The 15,564-nt window shown below is 43.8% G+C and overlaps 1 protein-coding gene across 2 annotated transcripts in view; it reads left to right on the forward strand.

Annotated features, from left to right (window-relative positions):
* Nucleotides 1–1,374: 1,374 nt before the first annotated feature.
* Nucleotides 1,375–15,564, forward strand: part of PDE8B (phosphodiesterase 8B) — a 76,767-nt gene continuing 62,577 nt past the window's right edge. The window contains exon 1 of one of the 2 annotated variants that reach the window (XM_065655762.1): nucleotides 1,375–1,862. In XM_065655762.1, the coding sequence (XP_065511834.1) occupies nucleotides 1,554–1,862 (309 nt within the window). In that variant the 5' untranslated portion in view covers nucleotides 1,375–1,553. The remainder of the gene's footprint in view (nucleotides 1,863–15,564) is intronic. The other variant, XM_065655763.1, reaches the window with a different exon arrangement.

A 15,564-nucleotide genomic window follows, 5' to 3' on the forward strand; every position in this document is an offset into this window, starting at 1 on the left:
TGAAGTGTAGTCTGCTTCATTATGCTCATACTGAGCCTGTCTTCAAATTGGTCCTCAAAGACAGACATCAGCAGAACAGAGTGGCAGCATGCAAACATGCAGCATATACAGGATATGAGCCATAACTTGGTTTGTGAACATTGGCAACCAGTGGTGAAAAAAATTATCTAGAGAAATTTGATAACTAAGGCCAACACAGGGTCTCTCTGGTGACTGGAAATCTACAGTTTGTCAAACAGGTTGGTGATCTCAGTCACAGTCTTGATGGATGAGTGAACGTACGTAAGTACAATGACCCATGGGCTGGATCAGCAGAGACAGAGGCTAAAGGCTCGATCTCTCTAAATTTAGACATTTTAGCCATGAAGCCACCACTTCTGAATAAACTGGTCTGTAATCCATGAATGCACTTCGGGAGTATTATGAGCCAAAATAACATGTTCATAGCACTTTGTCATTCTGCATCACAATCCTTGCACCAACTGTGCTTCACATTTCTAGTATTTTCACATCACTGACTAAAAACTAGGTGGGGAAACAGTGATCAAACATCAGGTAACACTCCAAAGAGAAGAAAAGGTGTATGCACAAGTGTTCGTTTGTAACTGGGTGTCAGATAAATGCTTTATTAGGCAGGGAGCATACTGCTTGGATGACATTACCGATTCTTGAAGGATTTATAATGTGCCATTAAAAACAGAGAGATTTAAACTAAAATCTTGCAAAGACATAAAACCCACATGTTTAGCTTTACACCTCGTAGGTAGTTTCACTGAGGTCAATGAAACTATTCACTGTGGAAAGCTAAGAAGGTGTGTAAATCTCTGCAGCTTTAAACATTTTGCTTTATTATCTCCCCAGGGACTGGAAACAAGGACTGGCATCTATCAGATGTACAGGCTAAAATACCAGTTTGTGTCTTTGCGTATTTGCCTAATTGAAAAACAACATTAAAAATTGTGGAACAATCCTGGCCCTTTTTCTAAATTTGTAGAGAGTGTGGTGCAGCTCTGAAGTCCTCCCTGCAGTCCCCTCAAACAACTGAGGTTTACCCATCCATGGGTAAGGGAAGTAGGTGCATTTTAACTGTGAAAATAAGTATTTCTAATGCTTTAAAGAAGAAAAAAAGTATTTGGCACAGTTGGAGGTTGTCGTGTTGAACATGTGGAAGGCTTGAAAGCAGACCCTCTGCCAGGGTCGGGAGGGGGCTGCACCACCGATGGTGCTTCTCCTCCTCCCTCCCGCCCCCGGCTGAAGGGGCCGGTGGCCGCAGGCACTTCGTAAGACGCTGCCGGGGAGGGGAAGGGGCTTAACTGGTCTGGGGTCCCTGGAGGCGGCGCGAGGAGACGGTCGGGGGTGCTGGGGAGGCGACGCATGGGCGGGAGCGGCGAGGGCAGCGCCAGCGGCGGGGGGTGGTGCCGGTGCCGGAGCCGGTGCCACCGCGGGGTGCGCAGCGCAGCGGCGACGGCCCCGCAGCCCGGGCGGGCGGCAGGTGGGAGCGGAGCGCGCCGGCCCGCCGGCGGTGCAGCGGGGCGGAGTGGGGAAGCGAAGGGATGGGCTGCGCCCCCAGCATCCACATCTCGCAGAGCGGCTTGATTTACTGCCGCGACTCGGACGACTCCAATTCCCCCCACCAGACCACCACCATCTCGCAGGGCACGGCCACCCTGCACGGCCTCTTCATCAAGACAGACGCTGCCGACTCCATCCCCGCCGTCCTCGCCTACCAGAGCCGGCAGCCGCCGCCCTTCGGCGGCCCCCGCCGCAAGGAGCGCAGGGACCCCGGTGTCTCCGCCCGGGCCAGGACGCCCCGCTGCTGCGGCATCGAGGCGGAAACCCCGACCAGCAACGCCAGCATCAAGGTAAGGTAAACCGAGACCATTCCGTGGGGTGGTCCCGCTGGGGGCTGGTCCCGGCCGGCCGCGGCACAGGGAGGACAGAGACAGAACGTCCCCCGCCTCCGCCGGGGAGAGAGATGATGCTTCGGCGGGAGGGATGCAGCTGCGAGAAGCGGTTGCCCTGGTGCTCACTGACTCACCGCAGCTGCGGCGGCCGGGCCGGGTCGAGCTGGCACTGCTGCGGGGGGGCCACGTCTGGAGCCCCCCCGGGGCTGAGCGCCGGCCGCCGGGCCTCTGGGATCTCTCCGCTCCGCAGCCTTCCGAGGGCTCCGGGGTTCCCCTCTGCTGAGATTGCCCCTGGAGTTGGAACTGGGGTGGGAAGGGTTTGTTTCGAGTCCTGTGGCTGGTGGCAGAGAGTGGGCGTCTGGGAGAGGTGTTAATATTCTGGAATAAAATCGACCCTTAATTCTCAACAGCAAACAGCCCGTACTTGCTGTTGGGTTTTCTTCATCCCGTTTTCTTCCGCCTGTATCTGGTTAAAATGAACTGTTGCTGCTAGGTGCTGACGTTCAACTGAGAACCGAACCACTATGATTTGCACACATAGGCACATAACGCCTCTCTGGTGTAGGGCTGGGGGATACTCCGATGAGGGGCAGACAGGGGCTGGATCTGTAGGGTCACCTCACTCCCAATCTGGAAGGCTTGGGTCTCTCTCTCAGTGGCCAAGGCAGGCGCTGCAGTAACCTGCTCATTAACATCTTCACGTAAGTTTAGCACTTTAAATAAAGTATTGCTGTGTTGTTTTTGTTTAGTTAGTTGGTTTGGGGTTTTTTTGTTATAGTTCGGGGTTTGTTTTGCTTGGGGATTTGTTTTGTTTGGCTGGTGGTTTTTTTGTTGGTGTGGTTTTATATATCAGAGTAGATTTAAAATTTATTCCTCTGAAAGTTGACTAACAACTAAATTTTACTTTGTTGCCCTATTCCAGAGTTTATTATCAAAACAAATGGTGTTGCGATCCCAACTGCACCTTAGCTTACTTTTCTCTTGTACCACTAAAGTGGGATATCATGTCACAAAGTAGTCCCATAGGCTTAAATAAGTCCTGGGTTTTTTTAATATAATTAAGAAATTAAAAGATCATGTGATGTTCAAAAGTCAGAAGTTATCTAAGGAAAACCTTTGAGAGAGATCACAGAGAAAAAACAAAAGCAAAAACAAAAACCGAAAACAAACAAACACCAAAAACTACCACCATAACTCACATTCAGTTTGTTCGTTCAAATGCTGAGAAACTTGCAGAATAGTCTGCAGTTACGTTGTCTGTTTTCCTCATTCAGAAACAGAACTTGCATAATCAGTGATAGGCATAAAGTCTGAGCAGGACTAGAGTAAAAAAATCGTTACATTTCTTGGATTTTTGGAATTTTTTTAGATTTCAGAGTAGAATACTTAAGGCAAAATGCAATATATAGGTATATTTTTAATGCAGAGGAGAGCAAAATAGAAATTTTTGCACAATTCTTTAAACTGAGATTTGAAAAAAGTTTTTTTTAAAAAAAGTGGTAATGCGCTTTTCTGTTCTTAAGAATTATTGTTTGTTATTACATCATGTGCTCTTATAAACTAATATATTTGTCAACTTTCTGATTATTAAAAGTGAACATATTTCAGAGGCTTTTGAGCTTCATATTTGGCACTGTAATATTATTTGGATAGTTTCAGTTCTTTTTACAATTTTAGAGTCCCAAGCACATAAGGGAAATGATGCTTTTTTACTTAACAACTGCATCAATGACGTAGTAGAAATGTTTCCATTCTTATAAGAATTCAGATCTTTAAAATATTTTAGCTCTTTTTAGACTGTTAGAGCCTCCAGTCTTGCTGCTATTGCTGACACAATTTCCTGCATGTTAATATCATACTTGAGTATTTGTGTGGCCAAAGCAAGCTCAGAATATTACAGAGCTATCATAAAAGCAAGATAATACTTGACACTTGGTGGGCTATAAGAAGTGGAAAAGTGTGGAAATACAGTTCTCCAGTAGTACCTGATAACAAAATTTATTTCCACAGAAATTCTAAGATGAAGCAAAACCAGAAAAAAGTTTCTAGTAATACCACATGGGTTTAACTGCTGTGATGCTTGGCTGCATGTATTAGCTGCGTTGCAATCTCATCTAACTGTATTTAGGGGACAAAACAAATACATGGGTCAAATGGCTGTCGGCACTGTTACATATTAGTACAATATTTAAGTTGTGCAACTATTCAGTCCACTTAAACCATGCTGTTTCATTTGTCTTCATTTTCTGTTCAAAATTGTTCTTCAGTTGTTTACCCCATCAAATATTGCATTATTTACATTTGACCATATATTTATACAGTATTTTAAAACTCAACCATACCATAATACTAAACTGGCTTTAAGAGAAATCAACCTGTAATGATTTCAACCTGATTCAATTCAAATAAAAACCATCGCATCCTGCTCGCACTGCTTATGAGTAACCACTCAGCAGTTCTCGTATGTGTGTGTTTCTTCGTGGATCTCAAAAGCTTGCTAACAAATATCAACAGGTTAGCTGACAAAGGTGTTCAGTGGACTTGTTAAGTGTTATAAGGTGCATCTGCACCATAATTTGGAATAAGACCCGCAGTTTCTGGTGCCCAGTCAGCCGCTATGTTGCTAAGGTACTTGAGCAGAAGCGCTCGTGTAAAAATGAGATATTTCTTGACCACGTTCCCTCCTTAGTAAAACCAGTCAGTATCATGACAGCAAACAGTGTTAATATCTCAAAATCTGCATCAGCTTCATATAAAGATACAAGCCACTTAGCTTACATCACCGAGGCATACTATTTAGCACAAGATGATACTGGGTGTAGAATGGCTGCTCGACCCATTGCTCAACTATTGCCAGTTCTGAAGTGCAACATTACCCGCTATTTAGCAAGAAGTAAACAGTTTCTTGAACACTTCCTTGGGGATTTGAAAATATAATAAAAGTTCACCTTATTTATGTTTACAAATGCAACTTTTAATTATGGCCAAATGCAAATCTTAATCAAAAGTATATGCATAGATGTACTTTTCTTGAACATCTTGATACTTAAACATTAGCCAAACATAAAGACTACAAGAACAAACAAGTCTTAAGGCTCTTGTTGCTAACATACAGTCTAGTGAGAGCAAAAAAGAATAAGAAGACCCTCTGCAGTCTCCCATTGATTAATCTTTTCTTCTTGAAATGACAAGAATTGCAGGTATAATGGTTTAGTTCTTCTTATGCTTCTTTCTTCTTTGTGGAAGAGAAAAGACTGTTTATGAACCTTTCTTGAAAGTTAGTCACACTAGGAACAAGTTTTATCAGTTCTCAGGCTTTTCTACAGCAAAATAATTATTAGAAGCAAAGCTCAGAAATAAGAGGAAATACAATGGGACTGTATCTGTTACTAATGTTGATCTGTGCAGGTGGAAGCACTGAGGAGAAGGATGTGCCCCAATATGTCAAGCTTTTACTTTTTTTTAAAAAAAAAAAAAAACCTAGGAGAACAGGGGAAAGGATGCAGCTGCCAAATATAAAGTGCTATGGCGATCATTGAGAAATCCAGGTATGGAGAGAGTTGCATTAGGCCCACAGGTCCTGGAAAAATGCAACCCTAAGCATTGTTTTGATTTCAAATACACTTCTTCTCTTTAAAGCAGTATCATGTGTAAGCAAAGTCACTGTACTTCTTGCATTTCTTGTTTTGTTTGAACTATACTCCTGTTTAACTGGCTGCTAGTATGTTCTGTAGAGCATGGAACATACCAGATGTAGGGCAAACTTGGAAAATAGATCTCCAAATCCTGTGATTTAATGTGATGAATGTCCCTTTCACAACTCAATAGAACATCTAAGACATCAGAATCCTCTTGGAAGTCCTGAAAAATTGGCAGAAAAAAAAATTTGCATTCCAAAAAGTGGTTACAGTTCAGTCATATCTGAACTGTCTTACAGTGCAGAACCTTTTTAGTTTAAGCTAGCTGTTCTGAGAGGTGCTGGCCTGAATATCTCTTACCATAAGGAAAATTGCTAGTAGAGAAGTGCTTTTATTGGACTTCTTAACCCAGACTTCTTAAGTGAATACAGGACTTCTGCAAAGATTTGCTGCTCCATATCTAACCTGTCCATTCCTCCTTCAAATGGTGCAGGTAAACTTCAACAAGCACTGTATTTGTGCTCTTAAGCAATAATAATCAGGAGAAGGTCTACAGAATGGAGAAAACAATTTCCTTGGAAAATAATAAACCACTTGGCAAGGGAAATAGAGCAGTGTGGTAGATTAAACTTACTTGGTATTGAGTCGCACAGCATTCTAAACTTCCAAAACTGTTCTCCAAGATAGGTGTTTATATCATTAAATATAAAATACATCTTCTTCCACCCATCCCCCTTAGTTTGTATAGGAAAAGAGACGTGTTGGCAGCTTGTAAGAGAACAAAAAGCCCCAAACATTTTGCCATTGAAAGTCAACAAGTGTCTCAGGATCCCTGAACCCCTCTAAGACATAGAATCTTAGAATTATTTTGGTTGGAAGAGACCCTTAAGATCATGGAGTCCAACCATAACCTAACACTGTCACTAAACCATGTCCCTAAGAGCCTTGTGTATATGTCTTTAAAACACCTTCAGGGATGGCGACTCCACCACATCTCTGGGCAGCCAAATCCAGTGCTTCACCATCCTCTCCATGAAGAATTTTTTCCTAATATCCAATCTGAACCTTTCCTGGCACAACTAGAGGCCATTTCCTCTCATCCTATCACTTGCTCTAATACCTGGGAGAAGAGACCAACACCCTCCATGCTACAACCTCCTTTCATTTGTAGACAGCGATAAGGTCTCCCCTCAGCCTCCTTTTCTCCAGGCTAAACAGCCCCAGTTCCCCCAGCTGCCCCTCATAACACTTGTTCTTCAGGCCTTTCACCAGCTTTGTTACCCTCCTCTGCACTCTCTCCAGCACCTCAATGTCTTTCTTGTGGTGAGGGGCCCAAAACTGAACACAGTATTTAAGGTGCGGCTTCACCAGCACCAAGTACAGGGGGATGATCACTTCCCCAGTCCTGCTGGCCACACTATTCCTGATACAAGCCAGCATGCTCTTGGCCTTTTTGGCCACCTGGACACATGCTGGCTCATGTTCAGCAGGCTGTCAATCAACACCCCAGATTCTATTCCACCAAGCAGCTTTTCAGTCACTCTCCCAAGCCTGTAGTGTCACATGGAGTTGTTGTGACCCATGTGCAGGGCCCAACACTTGGCCTTGTTAAACCTCATACAACTGGCCTGAGCCCAACAATCCAGCCAGTCCAGATCCCTCTGTATGGCCTTCCTACCCTCCAGCAGATCAACACTCCCACCCAATTTAGTGTCATCTGAAAACTTACTGAGGGTGCACTCAATCCCCTCATCCAGGTCATTGATAAAGAGATTAAACAGAACTGGCTCTAACACTGAGCCCTGAGGAACACCACTCGTGACTGGCCACCAAGTGCATTTGGCTCCATTCACCACAACTCTTTGAGCCCGGCCATCCAGCCAGTTCTTCATCCATCGCAGAGTACACCCATCCAGGCCATGAGCTGCCAGTTTCTCCAGGAGCATGCTATGGGAAACAGTGTCAAAGGCTTTACTGAAGTCCAGGTAGACAACATGCACAGCCTTTCCCTCATCTACTAGGTGGGTCACTTTGTCATAGAAGGAGATCAGGTTGGTCAAACAGGACCTGCCTTTCATGAACTCCATTAAAAAGTTACTTTGGAATATTTGCTTTCAGTGCCCAAAACACTAAACTGTTTAAAGTAAACTGAGTGTTAGTAGCATCTGTTTTTCACTTTGTACCATTTGCTATGTGCAAAATCACAGAATCACACAGAAAGGCTGGGGTTGGAAGGGACCTCTGGAGATCACCTAGTCCAACCCACCTGCTAGAGGAGATACACCTAGAGGAGATTGCAAAGGAATGTGTCCAGGTAGGTTTTGAATGACTCCACAACCTGACTCTGAGGTTTTACTTTCTGAGGAGCTTTATGTGGATCTTTTGGCAATTTCTAATAGTCCATGATCATGCTGAATGCAGAGCAGATGGATTTCAAATAAAACTGACCACACAACTGAAAAACATAATGCAAGCTGAGAAGCTGTGCCATATACCCTGGGGAGCAGCACATGCCCTTGGGATGCAGGTGATAGGTTTGAAATCATGCAGCTGAGAATGCTTGATGATCACTAGGGTGTGACAGAGAAAATGTGCACATAGTTTCCCATTCCTCTCTTCAGGTGAGGAATAATCTAGTCCTCTATCATACTTTAAGTGTTGTTTTAGACAGCTGAGTAATTGAACAGGTTTAAGTTGTGAAATGAAACACCACATCAGGTCTGCCATTTGTCTAAGTGAGAGGCAAGACTACCAAGCATCTTACGTAGACATTTCCTTTCAGCTGGCTCGAATGCGTCCTTTGTGCCTTGGGCATCTATCACATTGAGATGATGAGTTTGGCCTATTTGCTGTAATAGCATTTAAACACCTGACTCTCAAAAAAGTGTTCCTGGCGGGGGTTCTTCAGCTTCTTCAAATACATGGCAGATAAAACTAGCACCAGAGGCAATGTAGGTCCACTGATGAATGGGGTGAATGCCCTAGTGACAGAAGATACAGAGAAGCCAGAGTTACTGAATGCCTTCTTTGTCTCTGTCTACTCTGCCGGAGGCTGTCCTGAGGAGCCTCGTACCCCTGGGGCCCCAGAGGAAGGCAGGGCAATGGAGGAGTTTGCCTTAGCTGATGAGGATTGGGTTAGGGAGCAATTAAGCAATCTGGACATCCATAAATCCATGGGTCCAGATGGGATGCACCCACGGGTGCTGAGGGAGCTGGCTGAAGTCATTGCTGGACCGCTCTCCCTCATCTTTGCCAAGTCTTGGGAAACGGGAGAGGTGCCTGAGGACTGGAGGAAAATGAATGTCACTCCAGCCTTCAAAAAGGGCAAGAAGGAGGACCCAGGTAACTATAGACCAGTCAGCCTCACCTCCATCCCTGGGAAAGTGATGGAACATCTTACCCTTGGTGCCATCTCAAGGCATATCAAGGATAAGAGGGTCACTAGGGGCAGTCAACATGGCTTCACCAAGGGGAAGTCATGCTTAACCAACCTCATAGCCTTTTATGAAGACATAACAAGGTGTACAGACGATGGCAAAGCAGCAGATGTGGTCTACCTTGATTCCAGTAAAGCATTTGACAGTCTCCCACAGCATCCTCGCTGCTAAACTGAGGAAGTGTGGTCTGGACGAAAAGAAGCCAGAGAGTTGTGGTCAATGGGGCGGAGTCTAGCTGGAGGCCTGTATCTAGTGGAGTGCCTCAAGAGTCAGTGCTAGGACCAGTAGTGTTCAATATATTCGTCAACGGCTTGGATAAGGGAATAGAGTGCACTGTCAGCAAGTTTGCTGATGACACCAAGCTGGGAGGAGTGGCTGACACGCCAGAAGGCTGTGCTGCCATCCAGCAAGACCTGGACAAGCTGGAGAGTTGGGCAGGGAGGAATTTAATGAAATAGAACAAGGGCAAGTGTAGTCTTGCATGTGGGCAGGAACAACCCCAGGTTCCAGTATAGGTTGGGGAATGACCTGTTGGAGAGCAGTGTAGGGGAAAGGGACCTGGGGGTCCTGGTGGACAGCAGGATGACCATGAGCCAGCACTGTGCCCTTGTGGCCAAGAAGGCCAATGGCATCCTGGGGTGTATTAGAATGGGGGTGGGTAGTAGGTCAAGAGAGGTTCTCCTCCCCCTCTGCTCTGCCCTGGTGAGACCTCATCTGGAATATTGTGTCCAGTTCTGGGCCCCTCGGTTCAAGAAGGACAGGGAACTGCTGGAGAGAGTCCAGCGCAGGGCAACGAAGATGATTAAGAGAGTGGAGCATCTCCCTTATGAGGAAAGGCTGTGGGAGCTGGGTCTCTTTAGCTTGGAGAAGAGGAGACTGAGGGGTGACCTCATTAATGTTTATAAATATGTGAAGGGTGAGTATCATGAGGATGGAGTCAGGCTCTTCTTGGTGACAACCAATGAGAGGACAAGGGGCAATGGGTACAAACTGGAACACAGGCGGTTCCACTTAAACATGAGAAGAAACTTCTTCACAGTGAGGGTGACAGAACACTGGAACAGGCTGCCCAGGGGGGTTGTGGAGTATCCTTCTCTGGAGACATTCAAAACCCACCTGGACACATTCCTGTGTAACCTCATCTAGGTGTTCCTGCTCCGGCGGGGGGATTGGACTAGATGGTCTTTCAAGATCCCTTCCAAACCCTAACATTCTCTGATTCTGCGATTCAGCTTCTCAGGGGGCCTGTTATTTCAGATAGTTTGCTGTACCTCTTCTGCATCCATGAGTTCCTAGATGAGGTAGCTGTACCAGGCTGGATCATACAGCATAGTCTTCTGTGAAGTAAGGAGTAATGCAAGTGCATATTTTCACAAACTTGGTAATGTTCTGTGAAGAAGTCCTGAATTTTGTGTAATGATACCTAAAGCCTGTGGAAGTTAAAAGGAGTATCGTTTCTAGATCCTAGTGATTTCTGAAATGCTGTGTGCTCATGGACGAGCTTGTCAGATTAATGCAACCAGAGCTGCGGGCATTAATACACCTTAATGTTATACAGAAAAAAAAAAAAAGCAGCAACTTTGAGGGTTTGTTTGATTTTTTGTTGTTGTTGGTTTTGGGTTTTGTTTGGGATTTTAATGAAAATCTTCACAGTGCAAAGCAGACTTGGTGTTTGAATGACTACTGTAATCTCACTTTGGATTGTCTGCAGATTCCCTCAGAGGTGCTGTTGCCTGAAAATTCAAGTGCAGGACAGTAAGATTTGGTGAAAGTGTAAGCAGATGTGTGAAGAGGAAGCAGAGATGGAAAAGAAACCATACTTTGGGTTAAATTTTCCTCTTGGGCCACCTTGCACTGCTGCCAGATCTCAGGGCACTTTACTTTCCTTATAGGTCATTCTCTGCCTGTATTTCCTGTCTGCCTTTTGGTCACTTCTCTTATTTTTTTTAAGATTCAGATCTGTCTCTATTACAGAGTTTTTCAGTGTAGCCTGGAGTGAAAGAAGCATGGTGTATGTGACGTTTGCAGAATTATCTTTGATGTATATGTAGCTTTTTAAAAATTGCCTTCAGTGAAGACTGTGTGTACCTGTGCCGTTGCTAGGAAATAGCATGTGAAGTGTTTTACAGTGTAGTAGAGTTTAACTCTTTTTGGGGAGTGTTGTCGTGGTAACTAAACCCACTGTTTTCTGAACTTCAAAATAAGTCGATGGTAGCAGGATTATGGCTTCAGAAAACCAACAGTCACCTTTACAGATGTCAAGATAAATGTGTGGGCCACTGTGGAATGCAGTATGTGTGTTCGAAGTGCATTATTTTGTGGTTGAGGCTATGAGTTTACAGTAAGGAGTGCCACCTGACAATCTCTTGTGTAGTACTGTCTCACTCTGGCCCAGTTTAGTAGGTGCATTTCTAGCCCAGTAAGTCACTGGTCTTGCAGGGCAGCAACAGCCAACTGACCCCTTGTTTCTCTGAGGGCATTTTCTTTGGGGCAATTCTCACAGGCCATGAAGTACAATGAGGTCATTTTATAGAAGCTCCTATGACTCCCACAAAACACTGCTGGTTTTGGCTCATCAACCTTGAGTCACCTGTCCTTTTGTGTGAGGAAGAAGTTCTGTCTGGAGATACATTCTTAATTCTGACTAAGATGGCATAGGGCACAGCCTTCTGGAGGTAGTGTCTAGTGCAGGTAACTTTCTTCACTTGAGAAGGCCATTAGTCCATTTGCTCATGAGCTCTATTTTTCCCTTGCAAGTCAAGCATTTGTGGCAATCACTGCCCCAGCTTTCAGCACCCAATTATTTATAAATCTCTTTCTCACTTGTATTGTCAGCTAAAAAAGAAGAAAATGTGTTAGAGACATTCTATTCTTTTGGATTAGCCCTAATTCTGTGAATAGACAGTTACTGTGGAGAATTGTTTAAAAAAATCCCTGTATATCTCTACCCACTCATTTGGCCATCCAGTGACAAGTATTTCACACCCTGAATATAGAAAAGGTAGAATTTAGATTTATGCTGACAAGCCGCTCTGCGAAATGGTGTTACTTTAGAATCAGTCTCAACATTAAGCTCTTAATGATGTGAGTTTCTCACTTTGAAAATGCAGAACTAATTTTGATGTAGATTTACAATTTGTCAATCTCCTACCCTGGATTGACACTGCAAGTGAAGAGACAGCTTTCTTTCTAGAAGAATGGGAAAACTGGACCAATGTCAGCTGGTTTGATAGCATGGAAGAGTGGAGCAGAATTTGCAGAGATTTGGGCCGCCTGGACTCCAGCACACAGAATTCACAGAGAACGCAGCCAAGTATAAGCAAGCATATAGATATTATGAAATTGCATTTAAATACGAAAATCAAAAGAAACAACAGGTATCTGGAAACTCTGCATCAGTAGGGTCAGGAATGTCCACTGTAAGGTAAGGGAACAAGATGAAAAGTGCAGAATGGACTTTAGAAGCAATGTAGCTATTGGAAAACAAGCTATTCAATCACTGTTTATAAGCTTAAGACAAACTGTGCTCACAGCCACTTTGCATATAGAGCTGTAACCTGTTAGACTTAATTACAATTTATTTGTTTATATTTGGGGTAGTGGTATCTGATTCCTTTCTCATGGTATGCACATTTTAATCAAAACAGTGATACACTTACCAGAGGTATAAGTTTTAGTGCTATAAAAAAATAAGCTTGATCAAATGCGGAATTTGACTTGAGGTCTCTGAAGTTGGCTTTGGAGCTCCTTCCAGCACCCCATTTTCCCTTTGCTCTTAGGTCTGCCATTTCACCACAAGGACAGCAAAAGGGACATTATTCTTCCTCTGTCATGGATTTGGAAGGCTGTCTGAAGGCACTGTGAACTTGAATTTGTCAATGATTGTCATTGTCAACAGTTATGTTTAATAATGTTGTGTCCATTTATGAAATGCAACTTATCACGCCATTGTGCTACCAGAAAACAGAGAAATCTCTTTTAGAAAAGGAGGGAGAAAGTGAGGCTTCAGTTTTTGTGTGTATTCACTTACAAAGTGAATCAAATATCTCTTGAAACTCAAGAGACTCCAGGGTAGGTGCTGATGTGGTGGCAAGGGTGTTTTCTGGAAATAAGACACCCAATAGAAATTATCGGTTTTAAATGAGTCTGAAGAGGTTCTCCCAAATGAGTCTCCTGCCTCCTGCACTGTTGGCTATTATGACTTTCTCTGAGACTGCTTCCCTGAAATCCATCCATTTCCAAATAATCCTGTCCTGATGTATCACTACTTCCTGCTGTCACAAAGAAAGCTGTTTCCTAAACAGCTATTTAATTATACTGGGAAATGACACAATCTTTCATGAAAAGGTGGTATGTTTCTTTTCAGAATAAAAGCATTCACATGTGTTAAAGGGTTAGGGCTATGTTCATGTGCCAGGTAGTGTTGTGACTTGTGGAAGATGTGAGTAACTGCCATGTCGAACACCTTGCCACAGCATCATTTCAGGCTGTTTCCATTTGCTTCAGATTGCAAAGTGATTTCTTATGTTCTTGTGGACATGGTGTGGAGGGCCATGGACATGGTCCAGTTGGCGGTGGTGGGGTGCTGGCTGGAGCAGCTGGAAAGTGCTTCTGTCCCCACAGATCTCTGGCCAGCAGCTGAAGCACACTGGTGGAAACCTGGGAAATCTTTGTCTACCTTTGTTCTGGAGTTTTTTGCAGACATAAAAAGGTCAACTAGAGTACTATGAGGGTGCAGTGGATGTTTAGAGAAGAGATGGATGAAGTGAAGATCTGAGATGGGCTAAACAGAGTGAGACATCAGTGTCCAACTGAAAGGAAAGTAATCAGTCTAGCCTAAGTTGGGATGGTTGTGGAAGGAGCAGCTGTTATGGACTGGAGGAGGCCAGGATAGAGACTTAAGCTAAAGGGAGTGGGGCTGAAGGGACACTTGTGTAGAGGGCTATTTTGGGAAAAAGAAAGATTTGTCTTGGTGGCACAGGAAGCTGATGACACTTTTCAGTCTTGAGGAGATGTGGTGTCTGAATCTAGTGATTTCTGTCCAGATATTGTAGTTACACAACAAAAATGTAGCTCGCAACTCAGTGCTAAGAAATTTTGTGGCTTTCAGCAATCATCTTGAACATGCTGCTTCTGGAGTTTGTGGTAGTTTTGATGAACTTGTAAAATAATTCATCACTTTCCCTGCAACAGGACATGCATAGGCGGAGTTCTGTCCACTGCTGCCTGAAGTCACCTAATAGTGCTCTTCTCTGGTTCTATTTCCCATCCCGTCACAAAAGCTAAGAAGTCTTTCTAAACCTATGTAATTTAATATTCGAGAGCAAGAGAAAAATAACTCATATTTGTCTAGACATATGGAAGACTACTACGCCAGTCTGTTTGCCAGTGCAAGCTCTATACTCTTGAAAGGAAAAAGAATTCTTAGCTTCAGGTGTTTTTTCTCCTTATCTGAAGTACTGCTCTGGGCAAACTATGCTGGTTTGTTGTGGTGTCGTGATAGTTGGGGGATGAATGTCAGTAGCTAAATCAGTGCCTTTACTATGAGACAGGAAAGGGAGCTTGCAGGGAGAGTCTTGTTGTCCTGACAAGAGCTTCGACAAAACAGGGGAAAAGAAACCCCACTCTACATGACACCACCCCATTGCACCTCCTCCTACTCCCCTCCTAAAAAAAAAAAAAAGCCATACCAACACAAACAACCAAACCAAAACCAAAACCCCACATCCAACTAAAACCACTAAGCAGGGCATAATGATCAAAATAGTTGTAATATGAAGATACCTCTGGTACCACTTTGTGAAATGACAGCATACACATCTACATTACAGGCCCAAATAGGATAGTGCCAGGAGAGGACTCACACAGTATATTAGGCCAGTGGGTTTGGTGCATGGGAATGAATTTAATCTTAATGTCAGTTTTTTTCCTTTCAAAAGTGATTTTGAATAAATGTTGACAGTTTATTTTGTGCAGCAGTTTCTTTGGTGCGTTCAGCCATTTTTGCGCATTTCAGTGTGAACAAGCTAGCTTCTACTACTCTGGTCCTTCAGGTGAGCTTGGAGTGACCTCTGGTAAAATCCTGCAATGAATTATATCTATATGCTGCTCCTGTGGGTTTGGGTCCTCATGAAAGTACTTGGAACAAAGTCTTCTACTTCTGTGCGTTCATAGGTTTTGTTCTAATACCTACCATTTTGTCTCAACACATGCTTATAGAGTGCAGGAACTAAAAATAATAGGTGGTGAGAAACTCTCTTAAAAAGTAGTTCAAACAAAGAGTTTTAGAGTTTGGGCTTACATTTGTTTGGTTTTTTCCTATGTTATCAACTCGGAAGGTTCCTTTGTTGCCTGTTGCAGATATGTGTTAACTAGAACAACCAATGCACATACAGATGTTTTTTAGCCTTCTGGCTTTTTACTGGCTTAGGGACCATCCATAGAGTTCAAAGAGTTCAGTAATCAATCATATTCAAAGAAGGGAATAATTTTCATGGACTCCACCAGATTTATACAAGAGGCTATTTTTAGATCAAGGATTTTTTCCCCTTAGAACTATAAGATGTCTGTGGCCCCATCTTAGAT

Source organism: Caloenas nicobarica, chromosome Z (genome assembly GCF_036013445.1).
Source record: "Caloenas nicobarica isolate bCalNic1 chromosome Z, bCalNic1.hap1, whole genome shotgun sequence".
NCBI classification, from domain to species: domain Eukaryota; kingdom Metazoa; phylum Chordata; class Aves; order Columbiformes; family Columbidae; genus Caloenas; species Caloenas nicobarica.